The sequence below is a fragment of the Colossoma macropomum genome, unplaced genomic scaffold (genome assembly GCF_904425465.1).
Source record: "Colossoma macropomum unplaced genomic scaffold, Colossoma_macropomum, whole genome shotgun sequence".
In the NCBI taxonomy this organism is placed as follows: Eukaryota; Metazoa; Chordata; class Actinopteri; order Characiformes; family Serrasalmidae; genus Colossoma; species Colossoma macropomum.
Window position 1 is genome coordinate 44,401,781 of NW_023494789.1, and position 26,431 is coordinate 44,428,211.

Genomic DNA, 26,431 nt, shown 5'->3' on the forward strand with positions numbered 1-26,431 from the left:
AGGATATGTTAACTTATTTTCACTTAGAAAATTAACAAAACATGCCATTTAACCGGGAATGCTCTTAATTTTACATACAACTTTCATTAGATGCAGACTTTGGATACCTAACATGTCATGGCAGATTATCTAAATATGGGGTTGGTGGAAAATTTTTAAATTTGATTTTTTGCTAAAGTGTCACTTTAAGGCTTCTCCTCTCTTCCTCTCTCTCCGTCTCTCTCTCTGGAGAAGAGTCAATACAGTGTGGCTGTTGCAGCTTACAGACAGTACAATAGGCTATGAGGTCTAAAACCCTCAGTATAATACAAATATAATAAATGTCACCCCACCCATTTGACTGCTTTGCAGAAGAATAATGGCTCTCTTGTTCTTAGTGTTTGTACACACGAGATGAAGCATACGAATGCCATCTGTAATTGCAGTGCCTCCTGAAGACCTCCTATCCTGTTGAAACTGGTCTCCTCTGTATGTCTGCTTGCCTGCCTGCAGCATTTCCCTGGATCATCTAGAGAGTGGAATGACTGCAAACTAATGAATGTGCATTGTGCACTGATACTGCAGAAGCAGTTTTGAGATTACCTTAAAGGCATAGTTCATCTAAAAATTGAATCTACACCAATTTCTCCTTAGCCCAAATGTAGTTGATTGGGCAAGACATTTTCGGTGTCTGAAGTGTGCATCCTTAGTACGTCTTTATAGATAACTGCTTATCATATATTGTCAGAAACACACAACTTAAAGCAAATGTGTGATGATTTAGGCATGCATTGTGCATGATGCTAGTTGGTGGATTATGAGAGTCCAGTACTTGTAAGCTACATAAGCCTACATAAGAAGCAAACTTTAGACACCAAACAAGTCTTGTCTGATTGAATACATTTGGGTTAGGTGGCAGGGGCACAGCCAAGTGGTGGCCAGTGCCACCAAAGTGTGAAACTTGACCCTAGTTATGCAAAGTGACACAGTCAGCCATTATCAATAAATCAGTCACCAGAGAAAAGTTGTCCTGCCTACCCTTTGTGAATGGTCACGCTTAAGGTGAAAATCTGTCATCAGTTACCAGTCAGATGTTTTATAGAACAGGTACAAAAACACTTTCTTCCATTTAAAATGTGGTTAACCAGCCAATATTGTTATTTTTTTTAATTTACTCAGAATTATGACCACATCAATAGCTTGCTCAGCACTTTCGTTTCCACTGCACTCAGTCAGCCACATTATTTGAAGTAGACAAAGGTAAGATCTGCTAAGCATCCAAAATTACTCAGCTACAATCATTTGCCATGTTCACTAATAACTTCTACAGCTAAGTACATATGGGTTCAGGCTTGCATTCTGTTTTTATTACATTTATGTACATTTTACACAGCATCCCAACTTTTTTGGAATTGGGGTTGTACCTTATTGCACTGAAAAGTGATGCATTTAATTTACTTGTTTAAATTGTGTACATAATTTTGTCTGGAACAAATAAAACACTCATTTTTGTTGTTCAGTTTACTTTCAGCTGTAGTTGTGTTGAGTAAATTCACCACAGCTTTATGTTATTTTAGCACTTATATACACACAGGAGAATTTTTTTTTATTGTTTTGCCACCCCAGTAAATTCACCGGGTTTATCCTGGCCACTGTTATAATTTTTTTTTTGGTTACATCCCTAGTAAGGGGGAAGTTGTGTAAATTTGATTTTTCACTGAACTGTCACTTGAATGTTTCACTCTTATCTCAGAATATTTTCCTTACTGTTTTGGTGGAGTGCTAAGTGACTGTCATGCTCGCCTATACCTTAGTTTGGGGACAGCCAGACTGGCTTGCATTGTAGTTTTTATACATTGACACATTACCTCATTTTATCCACTTTTTATTCCACTTTAAGACACTGTTTCCAAACCTTATCTGTTTTCCTTACGGTTTCTGAATTTCCTTAATCAGACATTATGTACAATTATATTGTTATGGATTTGTTTCTTGTTTCATGTATTGCTTTGCTTTGGCTTAAGAATGTTACCAGATGCTCTGGAGCCGCCTTGCTGGACACCTCTGGACACCTTGCTGTATTGAGCTTTCTTTACCTAGTTTCTCAGCCAGCAGCTGTAGACTAGTGTGATCACCACCTGCAGTGCACACATACATATCATGTATATATGTCAACATGTAGTGCTTTTTAACCATTGAGATTAAGCCTACAATTGTCATTTAAAATACAATGTAAAATACAATGTGTGGTGAATACCCAGGTGTATTAATACAGAATTCAGTTGAGTTGTGTGCATATTGTGTATTTTACAATGCTTTCGAACGTGGCTCAACAAAGTTTAGTAACAGTTCTGGTCTTCACTCACCAGCTTATGTAATTGCCAAACCAAGTCTAAATACATGGCTGCTATAGTCAGTGTTTGACTTGGCTGGAGGCAGCATCACAGGCTATAGTTATGTACTAAAATCCTGAAAGAGCTGATCTGTTGTGAAGCTTGTTTTGTAAAATTTACTCTTACCTTTTTGTATCCTCCCTGAATAATATCCATTAGGGATTGGAGGGCTTGAAAGTTGTTTCATTAACAGTAGTTGGTGGTGTTGTTTTTGTTTTAGGTCTCTCTCTCAGGAGCGCAGTAGCGCCTCCTCATGGACAGATTTGACAGCTCACCCTCACAAGCAAAAGGAGTTGGCCAATTATTGCAGCCTGCTGCAGGAACACTACTATCAGAGTTATGTCAGAGGTAGTACATACACACAAAGTGTTGTTGGCTGATAATATGCATTAATGGTAGGTACTAGTAACCACAATATATGTCCAAAAGTTTGTAGACACCTGCTCATCCTTGTGTCTTCTGAAATCAAATGTTTTAATAGGAACTTTCTCAACCCTTATCAGCCTCTACTCTTCTGGAAAGGCTTTCTGTTAGATGAACGTTGCTGTGAAGATTTGATTACATTAAGGCACATTGATGATTTTGGTTACATTCTGCCTCAATGATTGTACAGTTTTAAACAGCTGTGTGTGCACAATCGAACATCTGTGTCAGCAATGGGTGCACCTTGGAACATCTTGTAGCTAAACTTGCTAATTTGAAATGGTTGTCTGGATACTTTTGGACACATAGTGTAGCAAATGTTACAGAAACACTTTAATGTAACTTTTTAGTTTTCTAATGTTCACTAATGGTTCTAAAAAGAACTGTTGTACCTTTGAGGGTACATTTACATTGTCTGTATCTTAATGATCAGAATAATATACCTACACAGTACCTTTATTTCTAACAGTGTATATCTTGGCATAAGGCATACATTTATTTAAAAAGTAATAAAAGTTTTTTTAAATTCTGAACTTAATGGGGACAACATGAAAGTTAAACTGTGAAGGATAGCTAGGGAGAGATGGGGGTGGGGGTGTGGAGTTGTCATTGTGGGGTTAAGTCACTGTAGTTTAGGGGGCTGGTCTAGACAGGGCTGAATATAGTTCCTAGTCCAGCCCTGCTTTATAGTTTATATGAAGGTGATTTCCTGAATTTTGCTTGGTCCTCAACTTACTGTTAAAACCCCCAAATTCTCCCAGGGCTTCTCCACATACTCAAGGATGCATTGATGCAGCTTAGCTACAATGTGTATGTTTTTCAAAGGTATCTTGGGAAATGACAGAAGGGAGAGGAAGTCACAATAAAATACTTAGACATATTTTAATGTGATCTGCTATGCATTGCATGTGTGACCAGTCACTTCATTAAGTACACCTCCTTGTATCTATCTTTTTGTCCATTATTTCAGCTCCACTTGCAATATAGGAGCACTTTGTAGTTTGTGGTCCCTCTGTTTCTCTGTATACTTTGTTAGCCTACTTTCACTTTGTTCTTTAATGTTTAGGACTCCCACAGGACCACCACAGAGCAGGTGTTATTTGGGTAGTGGATCGTTCTCAGCACTGATGTAGTAGTGTCACGTTAGTGTCTGTTGCGGTTGTACATGTGGATCAGACACAGCAGTGTAGCTGATGCCCAAATATTCTCTGACTATAATGCCGTGTCTATGACTTTTAGATGTCCACAACTCCTCTTAACATGTGAAAGCCACAGCCACATACTTCTTATTTTTGGATAAATAAAGTTATATGTTAAACATCAATAAATGTTCATTTTAAATATTTTAAACACTTGAATTTAGTTTAGGAAGAATTTCACTTTCTTACGTTATTCTACCCCAACCTGCATAAGTCAGCTGAGTTATGGTAATGTCCGCAAAAATCAACCAAATAACAAAGAAAAAATTACCAATTGGATACTACATGCTGGTGCTTTGCATCAATGACACTTTGTGTCCTTATTGTCGTATGTATGTGAGTATGTGTGTTTGCTCTGGCCCCCAGGTGTGTACCGCAGTCTCCAACAGTCATACAATGTCAGCTCTCAGGACGTTCTGACAGCCATGGATTACTGTGAGGAGTCTCTGCAGGAAATCGACATCACTTCCTTCTTGCAGACACTTTGTGGACACATTCGCACATTCCGCGAGCGCCATGAACCCCGCGGTCAAGAAAACGCCAGGAAGACTCCTGGCTTGGCAGCCACCTTCATCATCGGTGGTGGCGAAGATGATGGAGCTGACAGAGCTACAATAGCCACCTCATCCAGGTACCGACTGAACTTACAGGACATGGCTGCATTACCTAGTTAAATGTAAATGTAATTTTTACATATAGTCCCTGTCCTCCTTCAACTGAAACTGTAAAGGACAAAATTTATTTAAGTAATCGCAAATAATTTCTGTTGGTCCATTCATCATGAACTATTCACACAAAGACATTTGCATCCCAGCACACTGTATTTGAAATGAAATAATTGCTGAAGGATTGTAGAAGGAATTGCACAATATCTGCTTTAATTTTGATGTCATTTACCTCTTTATTGGCTAAACTATATAGGAATTAAAATAAAGCTCTCACTTTATCATTCATCATTTACTTTCAAATTTAATGTGCCAGTTCAGAGAGCCCAATTAATACCCAGAAGTGAAATATAGACGTGTGTCAAATAAAAGCAAAAACCTGAATAACTCAGTGGATAAGCATCATGAGGGCAAATGCTTCCAGACAGCTTTAGTGCATGATACGATAAAGCAATTAATACCCTATCATGCTCTGTGGTATGCATAAAAATGCTGAACAGGTAGAGTTGACCTTCATTTGTGATCTAGGTAGTACAGGAAGAAGATTTAAATGACTTTGCAGAGGGTTCATTATTGGTGCACAGATTGCAGGAGCTTCAGTAATTAAGTCTGCTCAACTGGCTAGTGTCTCAAAGGCAACAGTGACTGAAATGACATCTGCATTAGATCTATGGGGAAAAACCTCAGTAAATAGGGCTGAAATTGTGGTCAAAAGCACATATTCAATGAGCATGATGCTTGTGCATTTGTGTGATATGTGAGGAAAAACAGAAGAACAGCTGTTCTTGAGGCATTGAGAATGTCAATGCAGGACGTGACCATACTGTGTCAGCATGAACAGTTTGTCCACAACTACAGAGAGAGGGATTTTATAGTAGACTTGGAATGCAAACTCCCCATTACCAAGAAGAATGACTATTTGGGAGTTCAGTGGTGTGAAAACCACAGGCACTGGTCTCCACAAATGTAGAAAATACATTCAAAATAATACATTTGAAGTCTTCACCATATTCTCCACATGTGAGTGAGTACCAGTGTACCAGTAGAACAGTACAGGCCTGAATGCTTGACCCCAACAGTGACATGGTCACATGGTTTGAGTTCACTTTTCTCCCTTAGATAGAAGTGTACATGTACGCTGTACATCATTTCTGCATCAGTGATTTGTACTTGTGCCAATGTTTGTTGAATGTCCTCTATTTAGTGTTGATCAGGAGGAAATAAGTGAGGTGGAGTCTAAAGGAAATGTCTCTACACCCACGTCCCCCCTGGCTTCGGATGAACCCAAGTCGCACAGAATCCCAGAATTCCCTCTGTCTCTCCTGCACTCTCAGCAGAAGTGTGAGGTATACCCTAACCTGCATAAAATCATACAGGTATCCTACATCAAACTCTAAGAAACTCATAGCTTACCCCCACAAATTTCATAAATGAGTGTTTGCATGTACAGCAATAATATGAACGTTATCTGATTTAAGCAATTACTAGATTGTTTAAGTGGTAATGAAAGCGGCATACCATTCATCTGAAATGTTTTGTTTTTTTTGTATTACTATTTTCATGTTATATGTGTCATCAATGATTAACAGAGCTGTATATGATACCATAATAAAAAAAAGTTGTAAAAAAAGTTTCAGAGTTCAAAATTAACATGCAGAATGTCTTGCAATTAAAAAGTGATCAAATCACTGATCAAGGAATAACTGTAAATACCTAACTGCAGTATATTATTTGTCATTTAATACGTTCTTGTGTTTAATATGTCTAAGTGCTTCCAAACCTTTGAACAGTAGTGTGTGTCATGTATTTAAAAAGGAATCTGATTGTTGACTCATGTACACCCTGAGTTGTGTGATTACTTTGTACATGTAAAGGCACTAATTTTCTTCTTTTACAGGACAAGTTCATGGATATCGGTGCTCAGTATTTCAAAGCTGTTCCTTCCAACTCACACTATTTCTTCTACTGCCCCCAGTCTTCCAAGAAAGAGGTGTGTTGAGCAGGATATTTTATTGCTGGATTTTTATTTTGTCATTAATTTTGTTTGAGGGATGACTCATCATCCCAGCAAAAATAGGCTTACAGATTTCCAGTGGTCAAGACAGGGGCTCAAAAATTGTTTTTCGTTTTTTTCTCATATCACCTCTACCTCCAGGTGGAATCAGATGGAGAGGGAGAGAGAAGGCCCAGTGAGGACTGTGACGTATCTGAGGCCGAACTGGCTACAGAGGATGGTGAGAGAGCATGACGACTACAGAGAGAGAGAGAAAGAACCTAAATTATGCATTATTGTACCACTGTTGTGCTAAGTAAGCATATTACCTAGCTTGCTATCTAGTGGGGTTGTAATGGTACACAGAAGTTACGGGTTGGTTCGATGTTTGTTACAATAGGGAAGAAGCAACAGAAACACCCAAAGGTGTGAGGCTAGGTTTCTTTTCATTTATTTTGATCAGACAGTAGTAGTGCAAGTTACAGTTTGTTCCAACTAGTGTCCTGTTGCCCCCCCTGAGGTAGGTACAGCTTGCAGTATGTGTCAGTTGCACTTGACAGGGAAAGTCACTAACGGTAAATAATTTGTGCAGTGATGGTTCAACTTCAGTAGTGACTTTGAAGTTAGGAGCAGAGAAAACACAGAAAATGCTTTGTTCTGAATCTCTTCACCGGCACAAAAATGCAGCAGGTTGTGGATAGGGATAAATCTTGTTTAATTCGTTTAATTTCAGCTTGTGTTTTTAAAAAAACACCCTCTTTTTATTTACCTCCATAGCTGCTTTCCTGAAGTCTGGCTAATAATTCAGACACCTCAAACTTCAGCCTCACAGCTGATCGGGGGTCAGGGATTATGATGCTGCTGTTGTTATGAATCCTCTATAGACTGTGTCGTTTGGCACTATAAAAGCAAAGGAAGGCTCCTTCACAGAATACTGCTGCTAAAGACACTGCAAAGGATTGCACTCTACTTAGCAATGGTCTGTTAAATGAGACACACCAGAAGGCTCCACTGCAGACAGCTGCTGCTAAATTGCTAGTGGCTTACAGCTTAAGGTTTCCAGGTGGAACTCATGCTTGTGAAATTTGGTTCTGCATCTTCACACATACCAGGTGTTCTCCGTATGGCTGTATGGTTGAAAAGGAATGGGATAGCTTGTAGCACTTAACTTGACATATTTTAATTGGGGGAAAGCCCCACCCCTCAGTAAAAAAAAAGCCAATTGGCTTGTGGGTAAACCAGCAAGTGGGAAAAGTCTCGTTGTGGAGATGTGCATGTGTAGTATCCAGAACAACCTGAAAAAACGTTTTTGTGCATTATTTGAGCCAAATGGGATTTATAAGTCTTTCCTCATTGTAAGAAATAGGATTGTTCTTGAAAGACTGGAAATAACTGCTTGGACATACTTTGTTTAGAACCACTATTAGCAAATTATTTAGCTGCTATTACTATTTTTTTTTTTTTACCAGTGCTACGTGCCTTTGTCCATTTTTATGACAGTATGTCATAGAATGTCAGGAACCACATAAGCAAGTTCTTTTGAGATTATGTAAAGGGCCCCATATCAAAATGGCCTAGGTAAAACCAAATTGGCCTTTTTTTAAGTAGTGAATGAGTTTGATGAAGTACCTAAAAACTGTTAAAGTTTCAAAACATAGCATTCACTCCACAATCCATACAATCGATATATGGAAACTCAGTCTCAAAACCAGCCCATTTTGAATTCATTGTTTTTGTGATGTCATTAAAAAACAAATCATTTACGTTCATCTGCCGATTCAGCCTATGGCAGTTTACCATTTACCTTTACATTACATTTACAGCATTTAGCAGAGGCTCTTATCCAGAGCGACTTACAAAAAGTGCTTTGTCTATCTAGAGAAAGTATCTTTGCTAGTTACCAATAAGTTAGAGAGAAAGCTAGTCCTGAGCTCAGATACTGCTATAAACAAAAAGTCACCATTGATGCCCAGAGAAAGAGGAACAGAGTTAAACACAGCAGTGCCATACAATACAATGCAATACAATACAATACATAAGTGCCCAGAGAAAGAGGAACAGAGTTCCTCTCAATCAAAGTTATAAGGAATGTTTTATCAGAGAACTTGTAGAGAGGAGAATTACCACTCTGCAATGTCTTCCGGGTTTCTCAAACACTAGAGGGAGCTCCCGAGTGAGTCCAAAATGAATGTGTTGATATGGAGCATTTGAGCAAAATCATAGTTTATAAACATTAACAACCTTAAACATTTTTGATGTAAAAGAATACAATCGTTTCCTGAAAACTGAATAGCATGACACATTTTAACACTGCTGTTATATTTTAAAGAGGTTTTAAGCTCAGGTTATAGGAGTTTAAAACGGTGCCTCATGTATGTCCATGACGTCTGTGAGCGCGAACAGCCAATAAGCTGCTCCGCTCGCCAATCAATCATCACGCTCTAGCAGTAATGCCCGCCTTCTGCTGCCCAAAACCTGTTTGCTGTAGAAAAAAGAAAATATTTAGGTAAGATTTCTTTGTTTTTGTAGTGAATACATCCTTCTACTTTCTAAAATTAAAGAAATGTTCTGGGCAAGTGATTAGAAACTTTAAACTTTTCGTTTTTAGCCGTTGAGTGTTATTTACCCCATTCATTGAGGACTCCCTCGCGGGCGCACTCTGCTGTTTAGCAGTGCTGTTTTTGATATAACGGGGGGAATAGGAAGTGGCCAGTCTCCTCATAAACCGGCTCTAGTTTTATCCCAGACTGCTTTTTGAGTGAGGCATAATGTTAAAGGCACAGATACAAAAAACAACCTGTTTAACCAGTTGAATAAAGAGGCCATGTGAAAATGAATCATTACTGTTTTTGAAACATCTTAAGTGGACCTCTGGGGAAAAAATAAAATGCAAGAAAAGTGTTGGACGTGGTTTATGTGATCGTTTAGGCATGCAGTTTACAACATGCTAATTGGTGGCCATAAGATTCTGTTATGTGGAAATTAGATTTGATAATTAGATTTTTACTAGGCCTTAGCTATCACTTTAATAGATGAATAATCTGCATGTGTGTCTTGTGTTCTCTACAATTTGCAGAGAATGTGTCTGGCTGCTGTATCGTATCAGAGAGCGACACAGATTTGGAAGTTGAGTATCAAGAACAAGGGAACGAAAAAGCAGAGGAACGTGGAGGAGTGGAGGAGGGGACAGAGGACGAGTCTCTCTCGGACTCAAACACAGTGAATCAGGACGAGGACTCTTTCAGCATCCTAGAGGGAGACTCCCTGCTGGAGCCGTCTGGACCTCAGCCTGAAATGCCCCCTCTGTTTGTCCACCTTGTTTGCTCAGTCAATGTTAAGAGCAGCCATGGCTCCATGCCCATGAGGACGCTGCCCACATGTCTGGGTAAGTGGCCAAGGCAGTGTTTTAAATTATGCAGTGTTCCCTATGCACTGTTTCGAGAGTCATTTTGTATTGGTGTTAAAAAGCATAGTAGAAAATATCCGGTGCACTTCTAATTTGCATTTACACTAGATGTCTGACAGTAAATTTTGTTGGGCACAGTTACAAGTGGTAATTATTGTGTTGTAAGGTTGTTTGCAAGAAAACATCAACTGCAAATATCTAGTGTGACTTTGGCTTTATAGTCCAACAGTGCCTCAGTTAACCATTACAAGCTTCCTTGTACATCCAACAATTCACTAACAATATAGCGTAGCAAACAGAGAAAACTTTGTGTTTGCTACTAATATAAAGACTGCTGCTGTAGAGTGATGTGCGAACTGTAGTACAAAATCATTTACTTACCATAATTCCAGTAAAGTTGGCACAGTATCTGAAATAAACAGGATATTTGATGTTTTAAATGATTAACTTTACTGTTTTTTCTGAGTGTATTGTTTTTTTATCGTTGCTGCTGTCCATCTTTAAAATTCACGCATGAAAAAATGTTGCATCGGTAATGCAAAAAAAATACTGTCACACTGAATGTGATGCGCTAACATCTTGAGTTAATGTTAACTTCTTATTTAAGTTTTCATTCCACCTTAAATAGTACAACTAACTTCAGCTTCATCTAATCTCTGTCAACTGTACAAGACACAGTTACAATCATTCTGTTTTTGTGAGACAAGTTTATATGCAGCCATACTATTCTAACTATTGTTTATATGCAGAATGTGGCTTGGCACTGGTATGTTGAAAAAAGCATGGACACCTTTTAAAAAGATTTTGTCTGGAGGGCAGCGTATGTTGCTAAAAATGTGTACATATTTTTCAGTGTTAATGGTGCTTTCACAGATGTGCAAGAAATGTTGTAGAGAGCTGGATTCTCCATTAGAAAAAGTTACATACCAAAACATGTTTTGCTGTAACATTATTTTGTGTTTGCTTGGTATATTTGTGCAGGTGAGTTGATCAGCTGTCTGGAGAATGCAGAATCTCTTCAGTCTGTGGATCTAAATGAGCTGTCGGTCACTTTGGACATCTTTGTTTTGACATTACCTCTAGAAATAGAGGTTATGCCCCATGACCCTCACCATACCAGGCAAGTATTTTGCCATTCCAAAAAAAAAGTATTTCTGCAGTGAAATCTATGCTTGCTGATAAACTCTTAATTTTGGAAGTCTTTGAGGTCAGAAATATAGCTGTCTGCATTATTACATAATCACCTAATTGCAGTTATTTGAGATTATCACAATTATTTAATATGACTGTAATTATTTAGAACTACAATAATTTTTCACAGTCTGCTACAAGCAGAGTGTGAGTTGGGTGCATTGGGCTGAGGCAAATAAATTTGAATAAACGAAAGCAGTAAAGGCATTCTTTGAGATATAATGGGGCTTATGAAAACTAAAAAGTTCTAACTTCTAACTGGGTGCTCCAACAAGAACATAGAATTAAAGGGCAATGCTGAGTAATGTTGGTGTGTTTGTTGGCTATGTAGCTAATTCTGCCAATGTGCTACAAATGCTAGCTAAAATATCTAAGGTCCTGTCTCGCTGCCCACCTGCTAGTCCTCCTTGAGCAGCTTTTTCGTTAATGTCTTTATTCTCTGTGCCACCTTGTTTTATAACAGCTGTCCATCTTTAAAATTCACGCATGAAAAAATGTTGCATCGGTAATGCAAAAAAATACTGTCACACTGAATGTGATGCACTAACATCTTGAGTTAATGTTAGCTTCTTATTTAAGTTTTCATTCCACCTTAAACAGTACAACTAACTTCAGCTTCATCTAATCTCTGTCAACTGTACAAGACACAGTTACAATCAGCAAAATAGGGCTGTACTACCAGAGGTGAGAGTTGCTAGTTTAACCCCTGAATTACTACTGATAGACACTTGGATGTAACATTTGTAGTTTAGCTGAGCATTAGCTCACAGCAACCAGTCCTAAATACTACCAGCCTCCTGACTCTCCCAATTACCCACTCATGCATTGTGTATGAGTATGGGTGCATGCTCAATAGTGTACTGTACCGCTTTGACAGTACAACCAGTGTTAGCTACTAATCAAACATACCTAGGCAACACGATGGCTAATCAGCCACTTTGGCCACTTTGACTGGTACTTTAATTGTTGCTTTCATTGAACAAGAAAAGACAATTAAATCGTCATCGCAAATTGGTGGTCATAACCTTCCAGAAGCGTATCTATAGCAAAATTGAACTTCAGAGTATTTAAGATTCTCTGCACTTATGTGTCTGTGTGTGCAGGTATGCCTCTGAGAGCAGTGTGTCTATGAACCGTTCTCCAGGCCTGCCATCTTCCTACCGCTCTGATGAGGAACTCATGGAGAATCTGGATGGCCTGCGTGGGTTTGGTATGGATGGGTAAGTTATGTTTGTTTAAGAAAAAAGAAACAAACAAACAAAAGACAGATTATGTACATGCTGAAAAAAAAATTACAGGACGTACAAACTTATAAATTATTGCCAGATTATTGTCAATCTCCATCTCATTCTATCTAGCAAAAAAATGAAATTTTGAAATGAAAACAGTTTTCCCCATTTCCGTTTTACCTCAAATGTAGTCAAACAACTGAGACACGTTTGGTGTTTCTTTCATTTCTTACTACAAATAGAGAAAAATACAGACAAACATACTTTTTTTTTATAGTTAATGGTAGGGCTAAACATTTGATCATTTTAATATTAAAACTGTAATTTAAAATAGTGCAATTTTTAAATTGCAAGAGCTGAAATTTTAATTATAGCCTACATTATTCAACATTGTCTTAAGTTGTAAGTGGGGAAATTTAATAACTAATAATAAATAATTAACTGGTGTTCAAGTATAAAGCCAGAAAAAAAGGATATGCTGGTGGTTTTGGCACTGCATTTGAATCGCAATATTGGTCAAAGAAATCATTCTCACATATTTTCCCAATATGGTTCAGCCTTAGATAATGGTGTTATACAGTGTCAGAAACAACATAAGCAAGTTTATTTTAGATTATTTAACAGCTCTGAATTGTTTGGGGCAAATTGGTGGTCATAACCTACCATTACTTAGCTACTTTAGCTTTGTACTTTCAGCGCACAACTAATGAAGCAAGCCTCAAACGTGTATTGGAGTTGAGGCCATAATTGTGTCATTTTGATTTTTTTTCTTGTGCAGAATAACAGGAGATCCTCTTTCCAAACTGCCAGCGCCTCAGAAACAGGCTGTTTTAGCTACCATGGATGAGGTGAGTTAATGTTTCTGTGCTGTTGTACTTCTGCACTTTGCCTTTAAAATAAAATCGATACTGATAACCTCACACGACATTGTTTACATAAATTTAAAAGCATTCTGTAGGGCTCTGTAATGTTTATATGATCCACACAGTCATACTTACAGATATACACTACAGGAAGTGTAGGAGGCAGCATGGCTTCTTTTGTGTCATTTAAAAAACACTCCATAATGCACTGTAAAGAAGGCATTCGAAATGGCATACTACTATACTACATACAGCATGATGCACTAGTATATAATATATTCATATTCATATCACCATTATTATTATTATTATTATTATTATCATTATTATTATTGTTACTATTGTTATTGTTATTATTATTATTATTATTATTATTATTATTTATTGTTGTTATTATTATTATTATTATATAGCACTTTTCATGCCGATGGCAGCTCAAAGTGCTTTACAGACAGGTGATAAAACATAGTTATACAAGAAATCATTTATTTAGAATCAGAAGAAAATGAAAAAGATCAAATTAAAAGATAAACACCACAAGACGTAGAGTTATAATTAAATGCTAACTTAGAGATACATTTTTTGATGCTTCTTAAAAGTGAGCACTGAGCTTGACTGTCTAATAAAAGGTAGAATTGAATTCCACAGTTTAGAAACAATAACTGAAAGAGGCCTCTCCATGTTTTCTGTATTTTATAGAGGGTATTTGTAGAAGGCCATTATCTGCAGATCTTAGAGATTTGATTTTTTTTGCATTTTATTTTTTCCCCAGAGGTCCACTTAAGATGTTTCTTTGAACCAAAAACAGTAATGATTCATTTTCACATGGCCTCTTTATTCAACAGGTTGTTTTTGTAACTGTGCCTTTAACATTATGCCTTACAGACACTCTGTGATGTAAGCAGGTGCTAGGTTATTTTGAACTTTAAAGACTAGTAGCAGAACCTTGAAATCTATCCTGAATGATACAGGCAGCCAGTGCAGTTCTTTCAAAATGGGAGTGATGTGATCTCTCTTTTTTGTTTTTGTTAGGATGCGCGGTGCTGCATTTTGTACGAGTTGTAAGGGATGTATAGTTTTCTTAGGAAGTCCAGTAAGAAGAGCATTACAGTAATCAAGTCTGCTTGTAACAAATGCATGAACAAGTTTCTCTGCATCACTCTGAGATAGAAAAGGCTGAACTTTAGTAACATTTCTCAAATGATAAAAAGCTACTTTAGTGACTGTGTTTACATGCGAGGTAAAACAGAGCTCAGAGTCTAAGATCACACTCAGGTTTCGTACTTCAGGTTTGGTTTATGAAGCTAAAGAACCAAGTTTCTCATAAATAATTTTTCTCTGAGTTTCTGTACCAATGATCAATATATCAGTTTTTTCATGAAATTTTGCGACATCCACTGAGAAATATCTGACACAAAGCTGGTTAGTCTGTCTACAGAGTCTTGATCTTCAGAAGGAATAGAAATGTATAGCTGGGTGTCGTCAGCATAGCTGTGAAAATTTATATTATGCTTCCTAACGACCTCACCTAGAGGTGGCATGTACAAAGAGAAAAGCAAAGGCCCCAAGACTGAACCCTGAGGGACTCCACAAGAAATGGCAAATCTTTTTGATGAATGATTTCCAAGTGAAACCATGAACTGCCTATTACTTAAATATGATTTAAACCATTCTAAAACTGTGCCCGAGAGGCCAACCCAGCATTCAAGACGCTGGATTATGGATTGGTCTATGGTGGAAAAAAGGATTTTGGTATTATCTTTGTGTCTGTTAATTACACTAGAGAGGTATGACTGTCTGGATATTTTCATAGCATTATTATAGACTGAGATCTGATCTTTGAGAATATCATAATGTACCTGCCTATTTACAGTTTCTCTTAAGCTGGTGTATTTCTGCATTCATCCATGGGTTTTTAAGAGTGCGCAAGCTTTTCCTCCTTTATACTATATACTTTAAACTATGCACTGCATGCTACACTTCATGGTAGTATACAGTATAGCATCCAGTATATGGATACATGTATACGTATACTGTGCCGTACTACAGGGCAGGGGTGCTACTAAACCGCCAATCTGATCTCGAGATTTATCCTGTTTTCCTTAGTCCAAACACTGCTTAGTCACCAGAGCTAGCCACTTTTCAGCTTTTTTTTATGTTAGGTCTTTAGCAACACTTGGATATAGAAGTGACTGCTGAGTTAGAAGGCTACCATGACAGAGTGGAGGGTGTTGTTTTATACTCATATCCTGTATAAAAAGTAAGTTAAATCACTGTATTAATGTGAAGACAATAATTTGGAGCAGCACATTCTATAAACTGGGATAGAAAGCCTGTTTCAGTGACCGACACTGAGGCATTCTGTGGGTAGAAACAAGAAAAGTCTGGCATAACAGTCTTCATAAACCCCAGAACATATGGATAACCATGACATGTCAACTTTATTCCCTTTCAGTGATTAAACATTAGATTCTATCATCTATCTCGCTGACGCAGTAACTCGTAGCTGGCAATAATCTGTGGTATTTTCCACTCTTCCACTGCACTATGTTATTTCTCTTGACACCTAGCACCGCAGATTTAATGATTTCTTGACCCAACACACCTGATTTTGCTCATGGAGGGCTCATTAATCAGTTGATCTCGCCAGCGCAGTCCTTTCCTGCTATACTACAATCAGTACTAAGTGGTCTGCCATGATCGAGGCAGATCACTGCTCACACAGTGGGCGTGGCTACGTATTTAGAAGACCTGTCACTCCAGATCATTTGACCAAAAGAAAGTGCAGGTGAACACCCTTTTGTAAGACCTGCCCCCTGTTAAAAAGTGCCAAAAACAAAGAAACAAAAGAAAGATTTCATACGCAAAAGAGTGATTCCAAAAGCCAAAAATATATTAGCAAAAGCAGCAAATAGATAGAATTAAGTCAATAATAGGTAAAATTAAAATATATTTATATCAGAATGGGAGAAACTGAGTAGTAATCTTTTTGGGGGAAAAAAAAGTTTGATTACTTAATTGAACTCTCATTGTTTGTATTAGCAACCTATTTTTGATATGTAATGTTTTGCATTTGGATTTTTGTGTTTTATCTGAAACTATTGGCAAAAAATTAACCAAACCACAGTGAGGCATATGAAAGGGGGGTTACAATCTTTCGAAACATAAAAACAAATTGTTTTGCTGTCAATATACTTCACACAAGTTTTTTCAAAGCATATTATTTTATTATTTAAAATTATACAGTTATATTTACAATGATATATCGAGGGAAACAACTCTCTCTTCCTCCTATGAAGTGGAGGGTCAGGACCCTTCTGTAATTTCCTCCTGTGCTGTTAGCTACCTACATACTTTTGTGTTAATGTTTTTATCTCTCTCTCTCTCTCTCTCTCTGTCTCTCTCTCTCTCTCCTATAGATCCGTTGGTTGTTGGAGGATGAAATCGTTTCTGCTTTGAGACACTCAAGTGTATTGAGTTCCTCCACTCTGCTGAAAGTTTCGGATCATGTGTGCCGCTCCAGTGGACGACCCAGCTGCCACCATGAAGTCGTCCCACTGCAGTTTGTCTTCGGCCCTGAACAGTCCCTGGAGAAGTTCAAAGAGGTACAAAAAATTTTTAATATAGATTTTTTTACACAGACCAATGTGTGTTTTTACGAATTCCATTGTTACTCCTGGCCAATTGAAGATGTTGTACGATAAATTTGAAGATGTTTTCTAATCTATATGTTTGAATATATTATTCAAATATTAAACTTACACTGATACTGATACCATATTGGTATTGGTGTTGGGGGCACCGATGCCACACAGCAATTTCTGATGTGCATATGCACTACTGAGTGACACATACATGTGGGCAAGTAGATGGAACTTAACACATTGACAAACAGCCATAAAAATGCTCTTGACAAAACCTCTAATGCCAGTATAACATATCAGTTGGAATTCTTCCTAAGGTGTTAGCTTTACTGGTATAACACCTTTACACCGGATTTCACAGTGTGAAACATGCTAACGGTTGCTGTTTACCTGACTGGTCTTTCAGTAATCACTCATCCAGCTCATCCAGCTATGTAGTCACTTACAGTCTGAGTTAATGTTAGTTCAGGTTCTGACAGATGGAGGGAACATTAAAGAGACATATGAAATGAACCGCTGAGACTCTTGGAATAATGATAACCTTTATGCTGCATTCACATGTTTGCAGTAGTCAGACGATGGCAAAGTTATTATTCAGTTGTTTTCAATAAAGCGGTAACAGGAAATTCTGCCACCGCAAGCAGCAGCGTTCCAAATGACCTTTTTTTCAACGTGAACATGTGAATGGTTAAGCCTTTAGCATAGCAGTGCACGTGAAATTCAGGTGTGAAACAACATTTAGCACTCCTTTCACCGAGCCAGAGAAGTTTCTGGGTGCCTTCATGTGTGCACTACAGGTTTTTCTATATATTATTTAATTACGTTTATTTTTATTTTGTGCAATACAAATATTTGACACTTACTTTTGATATTGATTACAATTTGATATTGTAATAGATTTTATTATTAATTATATAATAGTAAATAATGAATGTATACAGAAAGCAGTGATTATTAAATTCTATTTAGCCTAAATTGAAAACACTGTTATATATCCAGGTGAATGCCATTCACTGAAGCTTGGTATGTTATGTTACTTTTACTAAAATAAAATATAAAGGTAATTTGTTTCTAAGCTAGTTAGTTTAGATAGTTTTGGTATTGGTGCTCAGTGTCAGCTGATACTTCAGGATCAGAAAGGAAAACATGATATTATGAATATATTACGAAAAAATCTTACGAAAATGTTTAATTCTTCATATATGGTAAGGTAAATGCTGAATACATTTTATGATTCTTATTCAATTCTCTGACTAGTTTTATAGTTAATGTTATTGTACGTTTTACCTTCTTTTTCATAAAACTAACATTTTAGTTAGTTTTGCCTGCATCACTATTCTCTTTCTCTCTGCAGGAGTTTAGGAGGTTGTCATTTCCGGGTTATCTGCTTAATGCGGAGAAACAAGATTTCCACTACATCTCTCTGAGCCGCCAGCACTCTCACAGAATACAGGCTGCCCGACGTTCTAATCAGAACCTGGCCTGTTCTCAGGGGGTGGGACCCATCTCTCAGCCAACCAATCACTCCCCTGAGGCTGAAATTAGTGCCAAGCAAATAACCAGTCATTCCCCACCTTCCAAAGGGCCGGTTGGTGATGTTGAACCTGAGAAAAATCAGCTAGACTTGGAGGTAACTTTTAACCATAATGAAAATGTTCACATGCCGACAAAAAAGCTTGGGGACACCTTTCCTTCTTTTGAAATGTTCTGAGTAGTGTTTAATTTTCACCCTTTACCTGAAAAAGTTTATATAGAAGTTATATAGAACAGCTATTTCCTAATGCTTTGTTTGTATTTTGCTTCACTGTCAAAAAAATCCAATTCACGTAATGAAAAACTGTAGAGAACAAAGAAAAAAACAGAAACTGCACCACTTCAGTCCTAAAGATGTGGCTTATGGTTGATTGGGCTTTTTGTCAGCGTTCTGTACAGCTTGTTCGACCTTGCACCGCTAGCTATGAAAAAGACACATTTGTGAGTAGAGCATGCACAGGACAATCATGATGTGTTTCAGCAGGTTGAAGAACGTCAGCCTGGTGAAGCAAGTCAGCAGCAGGAGGAGCAGAAGGAGCAGGATGAGTATACTGAAGCAGAGGTGAGGCCTCTGGCAGCTGACTCTGTGAGTGACTCTGAGCGCACAGACACTGGCAGGGTCAGACCAGCCGATGCAGAAGAGCCCAGATCTCAGAGCACAAATCAACAGCTTTGCAGCAGCAATGACCGAGCGTCTGACCATACAACCCCACCCAAAACGCCCTCTGCAGTCAGCCTAGCTGAATCTGTACAGTCTGCAACATGCAGTGAGTCTCTTCTAATAGCTCTGTTAAGCCTTTCTATAAAAAACTGCTCAAACACTTTGTCCTTTTTTCTTTGTTGGATGACTGTATATAAGTGGTGTTTCGCTGTTATAGTTTGGTGAATGACTGTGAAGGTTTTCAGTCATGCAGGTTATTAAATTGTCTAACAAAAATATGCCGGACATGAGGAGCTAAGGACTTGGACTGACGAAAATGGATAAAGGAGATATAGTATTGATTATTCCTGCAGTCATTGGTGGAGAGCACTGTGTGAGGTTTCCTTTGGTTAAAGGGATTCGCAGTTTGTCTGAAACAGTATAAAGTGAATGGTGGCTGGTGTGTTGTATTTTCAGGCAGTGGAAAGCTCAGGCCCAGTCGAGTTCAGAGCGTGGTCTCCAGCCAAGGCAGCCTGGACTCAGACATGTTGGGTAAGAACTTGCATATCACATTGTATGCCACAATATCACACACACAAACAGTGTAATATTCTCATAATTGTGTGTGCATGCTTGTATAATGGCCGTGATGATTAGTCAGCAGTTAATTTAATTGTCTAATTGTCAGTTAATTAGTTGTCTGATGCATCAGGAATACACTGATCTTTCAAAATTCTGCTTAATGAAATTGTTAAGATATAAAGTCATTTAGAATGGTTTGATGTGAAAAGCTCCATTCTAGAGTAGGCCTGGGCAAGAGGGCGATGTAATCAGATATTGTCATGGACAAGTAACCCGATGCTGATGTGTAAAAGGTGATAATCGCCATTTTGGGAAAAGAACTGAGAGAGAATCAGAGAGGGCTAATTTACTGTAAACAGCTTGTAAATATGTTGGGAAATTGATGTTAAGTTTTAAGAACTGTATGGACACGCACTGTGTGGTAGTCATTTTTTCTCTGTTTGAGAGGTTTGTTAAGAAACTGCCTGTGTAAGTTCTCTCTGCTAAAATCTGTAATGCTAGCTTTACCAGATGACTTCCCCTTCTACTTTACCATACATGAATAGAATTGAAAAAAAAAATCCCAATGTGCTTTAGAACTTTAGAAAAGCACGTAGGCATGGCTTTGGAAATCACTTGCAGTCTGAAATGTTATTAATAGTAATCCTAATTGTTTTTAGATATCACTCAGGCCTATTCTAGAGAAAATTATTTCTCTAGAATAGGCCTTATCTATTTTAGAGAGTCTGAATTATGATTTCTCACATATTGAATTGTGCATATCGGTGATAGAAACCAGGTGTCTAAAGCATTTAATGCCTCTGAAATCTAAATCCCAGAAAGTTATTGCATGAAATTGTTACAAATATGCTGTCAGATGGCTGAGATGCTGTTTTATGTAAAAACAAATGTATAGGCGTGCACATGTGCTGGTATTCAACAATTCAGTAAACCGCACTACGAAAGTGTAGTGTGGACAAAACCTGCACTGTCGTTACATTCACAGAACAGAGAATCTCATATTCTCAAAATATGAAAATCAGCATTATTGCCACAGATGTTTTTTGATCAACAGAGGCTGCTGGATTAAATTATAAATAATATAATTAATAATATAAATAATAAATTAAAGGTTTCCACATTAAGCACTGTTATATAATGACTGGTACAGTCTGTGGTAGAGTAAAATGAGAGGAAACTGCAGAAGGTATAATAGATCAATTAATAGTTGTTTTATCGGTTTTGTAGTTTTTTGTCACTTGCATGTATAAGAGGTCCAGAATGTCATTTTAAGCTCCTGACTACCCAAATTTTTTCCACAAATGCTTCCTTCTGTTGTTTCTTTTCATAAATATTTGTTAACCTTGAATTTTATAACTGAAAATACATATTTCAAAAATAGAAACAAGGAAGCATTTGTGGAAAAGATTCGGGTAATACTCTGTGCTGTCCATATCTGTGTGACATGCCCACATGTGACAGGCAGATGAATTTCAGCACCCCTGTTGTCCAAATGGGCTGCCTACTTTTTATAGCTCACAATAAGTCATACTCTGCCCTAAACTTGAACAAGTCTGTGCCGTCTCAATAAAGAGCTGGATGCAGTTTGATCAGGTTGAGAGATGTTTTGGGCATGTATTTATGAAAAAAGATTTGGGTGAATATTGACCTCTAGTGTTTGTTAGTCTAGCCTTGGAGCTCCAGCATAAAGCTAAAGAAGCAAAATTCAACCATTCCTGTAATCGTCCTTAAATGTTCAGGTTGGACATTATGTTTTTTGTATTACTTGAGTCAGTGCACATCCTTACACATATAATAATGAAATATTGCATATGTGTGTGTATTAGGTTATGATGGAGGCAGCAGTGATTCAGAGTGTGATGGTCCCACCATGAATGAGCAGGAGGTCCAGACTCCTTTGATGCCAGATTTCTGGCTCATCATCCAAATCCACCAGGACAGGGTGGAGGTGTTTTCCCACTCCAGGTCCGCAGGCACACACTTTACAGTGAACCAATTAATCTATAGCTTTGTTCGCACTGGATTAAAATCACTGGGGTTATTGGTAACAATGGCTGACATTGGTAATTAATGTGCCGTTCACATGGGAGTAGTATCTCTGAGAGTAGAGAAGTTTACTAGTTCGGATACTGTGGCTTTTACTGTCTACCTATAGACATTTTTTGGGTTACATTTAGCTATGAAAAACAAACTTAGATTTGTGTTTTCAGAATTACTAAACTCGATGTGGTTAAATAAATACTCCAGGGTTTTCAACCTAAGCTTCTGCATATTCTGTAGCATATGGTTAATTACCACCAAGAGTCATATGTTTCCCTGTATAGAGTAAACACACTTATTATACAAGTGGGTTTAATAACACACAAGTTTCACCACCTTTCCATTGACCTCTATTATAGGTGTGTTTTCGAGTCAACAGGCTTTATGTTCTTTTACCGAGTGCAGGGAAACATGTTGAAATTACTGTTTATTGTAATCAACCCTATAAAACAGAGCAGATAGAGTTTAGGTTGAAAAAAGCTGAAGTATTCTTTTAAGAACTTCCAAGCTCAAGGTGTTCTATAAGTACTGATAATAGCCACAATAAGATCAGAAAAGCATATTGTTTGTCACTGTAACAACAACATTTATCACTATAAAATATCATCGTATTACCCCCCTCGAAACCCCTTCCACCATGGACAGATTTATACCTTTACTTTTTTCTGTTGTCAGGAGTTTTAATGAGGCGAAAGAGGAAAGGGTGAGAGAAGAGGATGAAGAGGAAATCCCAGAGTACCTATATCTTCATCAAGAAGTTGTGAGGAAGATTGGTGAAATATGCAGAATAGTCAATCAGGTAAAAGCTTCTGTACTTTTAGATCAACATATATTAAGTCACATTCTCACTGGAACAGATACTAGAGCTTTGCAATATATTGTTTAAATGGTATCATAAAATTGCCCTGTGCAGTAGTAATGTCACAGAAAACTGTAATTCAACAATTATTTAACAAAAACTACCAGTGATTGTAATAAACTCTTTCACATGATCTAATACTCATAAATAACTTAGGCTGATGTTGTGTCCAGAAACAGTGAAAATGTATTATTTCTGACAATGTAACATGTTGGTACATCGTCCACTGATGAAGGAAAAAAATAACTACAGAAAACGACGAGTCTTCATCAGCGTCCACTGTTGTACCAGTTAGCCATAGTTTTAGCACATTAGCTCATCTGAAGAAATCTGTTATGTTACACGTCTGACATGAAAACCCACCAAACTCCCTCCACTGTACTTGATTAATAAAACAAGTTTTGAAATGTACCCCTGTATGTGATGCGAAGTTAAAAAGATAAGCCTCAGCTCTACATTAATTTCAGCCAATATTTTTTTTTTTATGGCATTGTATTTTTCCTTCTCCACAGTTAGAGTCTGTTTTACAGAATAGTCTGTTCTTAAACTTCTGTGGATGCTCAGACATCAAAATTACTTAGAATGCATATCCCTACTGTGGAAATGACCCTTTCCTGTCAAAGTAGGTGGTTCTCTGCCTATTACTGTTATTCAGCTTATAAAGTAGACATCCCTTTCTTTAAATGACTGACATGTGAAAGAGTTGTCTTGTAAAGAGAGAGGGGGTTGTAAACAGCAACCTACATTTTTGGGAGGTCATGTCTCAAATATTGAGCACCACAGCTCTAGATTGAAGGTTTTTCTTTCTTCGATACTTATATACTGTAACGAACCTCTCTTGTGGCTCCACAGCGCCTCCTGCTGCAGGATCTGCATGACAGTCATGTGTGTAACACTCTCCTAGTGGCTGAAAGTGAGGAGGACATTTGGAAAAATGAATCTCTCTACAGGCAGAGAATGGCCAACTCAGATGGTAAAGACACTGGATACACTAGTTATTGTTTTAGATGTAAAGCATATCTTGAACACGCAACATACTCACACACAGGAGTGCCCAATCTCCCTTTTTCTATTTTATATCAGTTGTTGAGGCTGAATTACCTCTTAAGTTTCCTAATAATTGATTGTTCTGCTTCAGAGTGAGCAAATGAGTTGGATCCAGGAGACTAATTGTGCTGCTACAATTTTAGCTGTTCTCACTTATTATAGGATTATATTCAAATCTCTCTTTTTCTGTCTCCCCTCTGTGACTCCTCCCCTCTTTAATGCCACTTTCCCTCTTTCTTTCTTTCTTTTCTTTCTTTCTAACACCTTTTTTTCTTTCTTTCTGTCTCCCTCTCCTCATCTCTGTTGCTTTCTCTCACCTTTTTTTCTCTCTCTCCCTCCCTCCCTAGACTATAATGCAGATGAAAGCTATCAACCAAGAGATTATTTGGCTGCCACTATGCACTTCATGCCTGGCCACTTTGCCTGTGATGTGGTGTGGAGCACCATCATACACATTCACCCACGCTTAAAGATGGGGCCTAACATGGGGGTGGCTCGAGGTGAGTAGTATAAACTATATAACCACCCTCCCAACTCATGAAATATAAGTTTGTAAGATAGTAAGTTTATGATGGGGCATCTGGGTTTTTCTGTGTTGAAGTAGAGTATTGTTGAATATCATTACTCCAAGTGATTTTGGAGCACTGACATGGTTGGAGATTCATGTTTTTTTGGACAGTGATGGTTTTTTTGGACAGTGATGCTACTCAGATTTAATTTCCCGACTTGATCAATCAACATGCATCAAGAATTAAGAATTTCACTGCTGGTTAAATGCTGTAATGGAAAGTAGTGAGATTAGTCTTCTGCAAAACCAAATGTAACCCTCTCACTGGTATGGAGAAATCCACTTTGGTCATGTTTGCTAGGTTCGAAACAAGGAGGATGGAAAGAATGAGATGCAACAAAGGCTTGGAAGAAAATAACAAAAATGAATATATTGTTAGCTCAATAGCCATATACAAAACAAGGAAACAAACAGTTACACAAAGGACAAAAAAAGAAATAAAAATGGACCCCACCTTAAGAGCTCTTCGGGTTCACTGTCTCTGAATTTAAATCTGAAGCTCAAGACTGCTATGCAGCTTCTTTTCTTTTCTTTGGGATGAATCTCAGTTCAGTTCGTAAGGAAAAGCTTATCTGTTTCTCCTGTTCTGTCCCTGCCCGTGAAGGAACAACACGCAAGGCCGACGGCTTTGAACACGTGGTCCTGGCTCGCCGATCTGGTCTCACTCACAGTCTGACGCGTGTGCGTGCTGAAGGATCCAAACTCAATGCACAATCTACATAAAAAAAATAAAACCATTACTACTCAACTTCTCAACAAGTAATTCTTATGTAGATTCATTACAGAAGATTCTGTGAATAGCAAACAATTTGCTTCTATACAGCAAAAAAATGCTTTACGTATTGAACATTCTACTATTGACATCTTACGAATTCCTTCAATATCAATTCTAAAGACCTTACAGCTGAAAATCTTCAATTCCTGTTGTAAATTTGTACGTTAGGCGTTGAATTACAGTACAGACAAATTTAACTATGTAGTTTGCTCTTAACAAATCTGAGCGCTAGCATTCTGCTTTCCAAAGAATACTTATAAAAACATTAACCTGAAATCATTTACAAAACCAAAACATAGTACAATCACAACTCCAACTGGCTTTTCTTTCATTCTTTCTAATAATAAACCGTTTGAACAGTTTTCATCCTACTCTTTTATAGTCAGCAGCATAACATGCTAACTCACACTGACTAGCATGAGAACAGGTGAGTTTAACTCACCGGAGTTGCTCATTAAAAGGAGAAATAATCGACAGCAAAAGATCTTGATGGATAATTTCACTTTTACAGAGTGAGATAAGTAAAATATGTCTCAGTTCTAGTCTTCATATCTGCAAATTCGCACTCTAGGTCAATAATTCAATGCTCTTAAGAGTAGTAAATCCGAAGCTAAGCTGCAAGTGGTTTTGTGGTTTCGTTCGTTTTTTGTTTTTTTTTCTAAAACTGGTTTGGACAGGTTTTCCCAGCTGGCTCAGACTATCTTAAAAATCTTAATCTGAAATTTCGAGAACTGCAACAACTATACCTGTATATTTAAGTGTAGTACAAACATGAAATGAAAATAAACCCTCACTTTAAGTGGGTTACACACATGATTGAAAGAGGTTAATTAGAAGAAGATAATCAAACTGAAATGATTGAAAACTTTAAACTATTGAGTGACCTTGAAGTTTTAGTAATTGTCACAAGAAACCATTGGGTCTCATTCACCAATCTCTTCATGGGTTTTTGTTTTTCTTAAATTTGTTCTTGAAAAAGGTCCAAAGAAAAAGACTACACCAGATTCATAATAAGTTCTTAAACCGCAAAACTGTTCGCATCTTTGTGCTCATGAGTGTCTGTAGATTCTGTTCTAATGTAAGAACAAATCCCAAATAAGAAAACATTAGTGACATCAGAATCTGTGTGAAAACTGAGAGTTTTAAGACGAAATTTATAATAATAGATACTTATTATTATGTAGACACTATAATATTTTGTGATAATTCTTTAAAACTGCTTTCTGTATTGTTTTAAATCTCTGTTGTCTTGTCAGATAAGGCTGAACTAGGCCAAACCAAAGAAATCCTTTGCACACAAGACTGCGGGGTTGTAGAACACATGAGGGATGGAGAAAATCTGTCATTATCTTTGAAAATTAATCTAATAATGTTCTTCATTCTCCATCCACATTAGTAACCC

At 37.5% G+C, this 26,431-nt stretch overlaps 1 protein-coding gene across 11 annotated transcripts in view; it reads left to right on the top strand.

The window, feature by feature from the left end:
- Positions 1-26,431, top strand: part of szt2 (SZT2 subunit of KICSTOR complex) — a 155,160-nt gene that overhangs the window by 35,967 nt on the left and 92,762 nt on the right. For 9 of the 11 annotated variants that reach the window (XM_036571448.1, XM_036571458.1, XM_036571452.1 and 6 more), the window contains 17 exons: positions 2,593-2,720; positions 4,361-4,625; positions 5,864-6,035; positions 6,557-6,649; positions 6,815-6,893; positions 9,729-10,037; positions 11,040-11,178; positions 12,353-12,469; positions 13,257-13,326; positions 16,761-16,946; positions 18,340-18,615; positions 19,000-19,285; positions 19,636-19,710; positions 21,567-21,705; positions 22,456-22,579; positions 23,492-23,612; positions 24,034-24,186. In XM_036571448.1, coding sequence (XP_036427341.1) covers positions 2,593-2,720; positions 4,361-4,625; positions 5,864-6,035; positions 6,557-6,649; positions 6,815-6,893; positions 9,729-10,037; positions 11,040-11,178; positions 12,353-12,469; positions 13,257-13,326; positions 16,761-16,946; positions 18,340-18,615; positions 19,000-19,285; positions 19,636-19,710; positions 21,567-21,705; positions 22,456-22,579; positions 23,492-23,612; positions 24,034-24,186 — 2,732 coding nt within the window. The remainder of the gene's footprint in view (positions 1-2,592; positions 2,721-4,360; positions 4,626-5,863; positions 6,036-6,556; positions 6,650-6,814; positions 6,894-9,728; positions 10,038-11,039; positions 11,179-12,352; positions 12,470-13,256; positions 13,327-16,760; positions 16,947-18,339; positions 18,616-18,999; positions 19,286-19,635; positions 19,711-21,566; positions 21,706-22,455; positions 22,580-23,491; positions 23,613-24,033; positions 24,187-26,431) is intronic. The other 2 variants (XM_036571450.1, XM_036571453.1) reach the window with 2 other exon arrangements.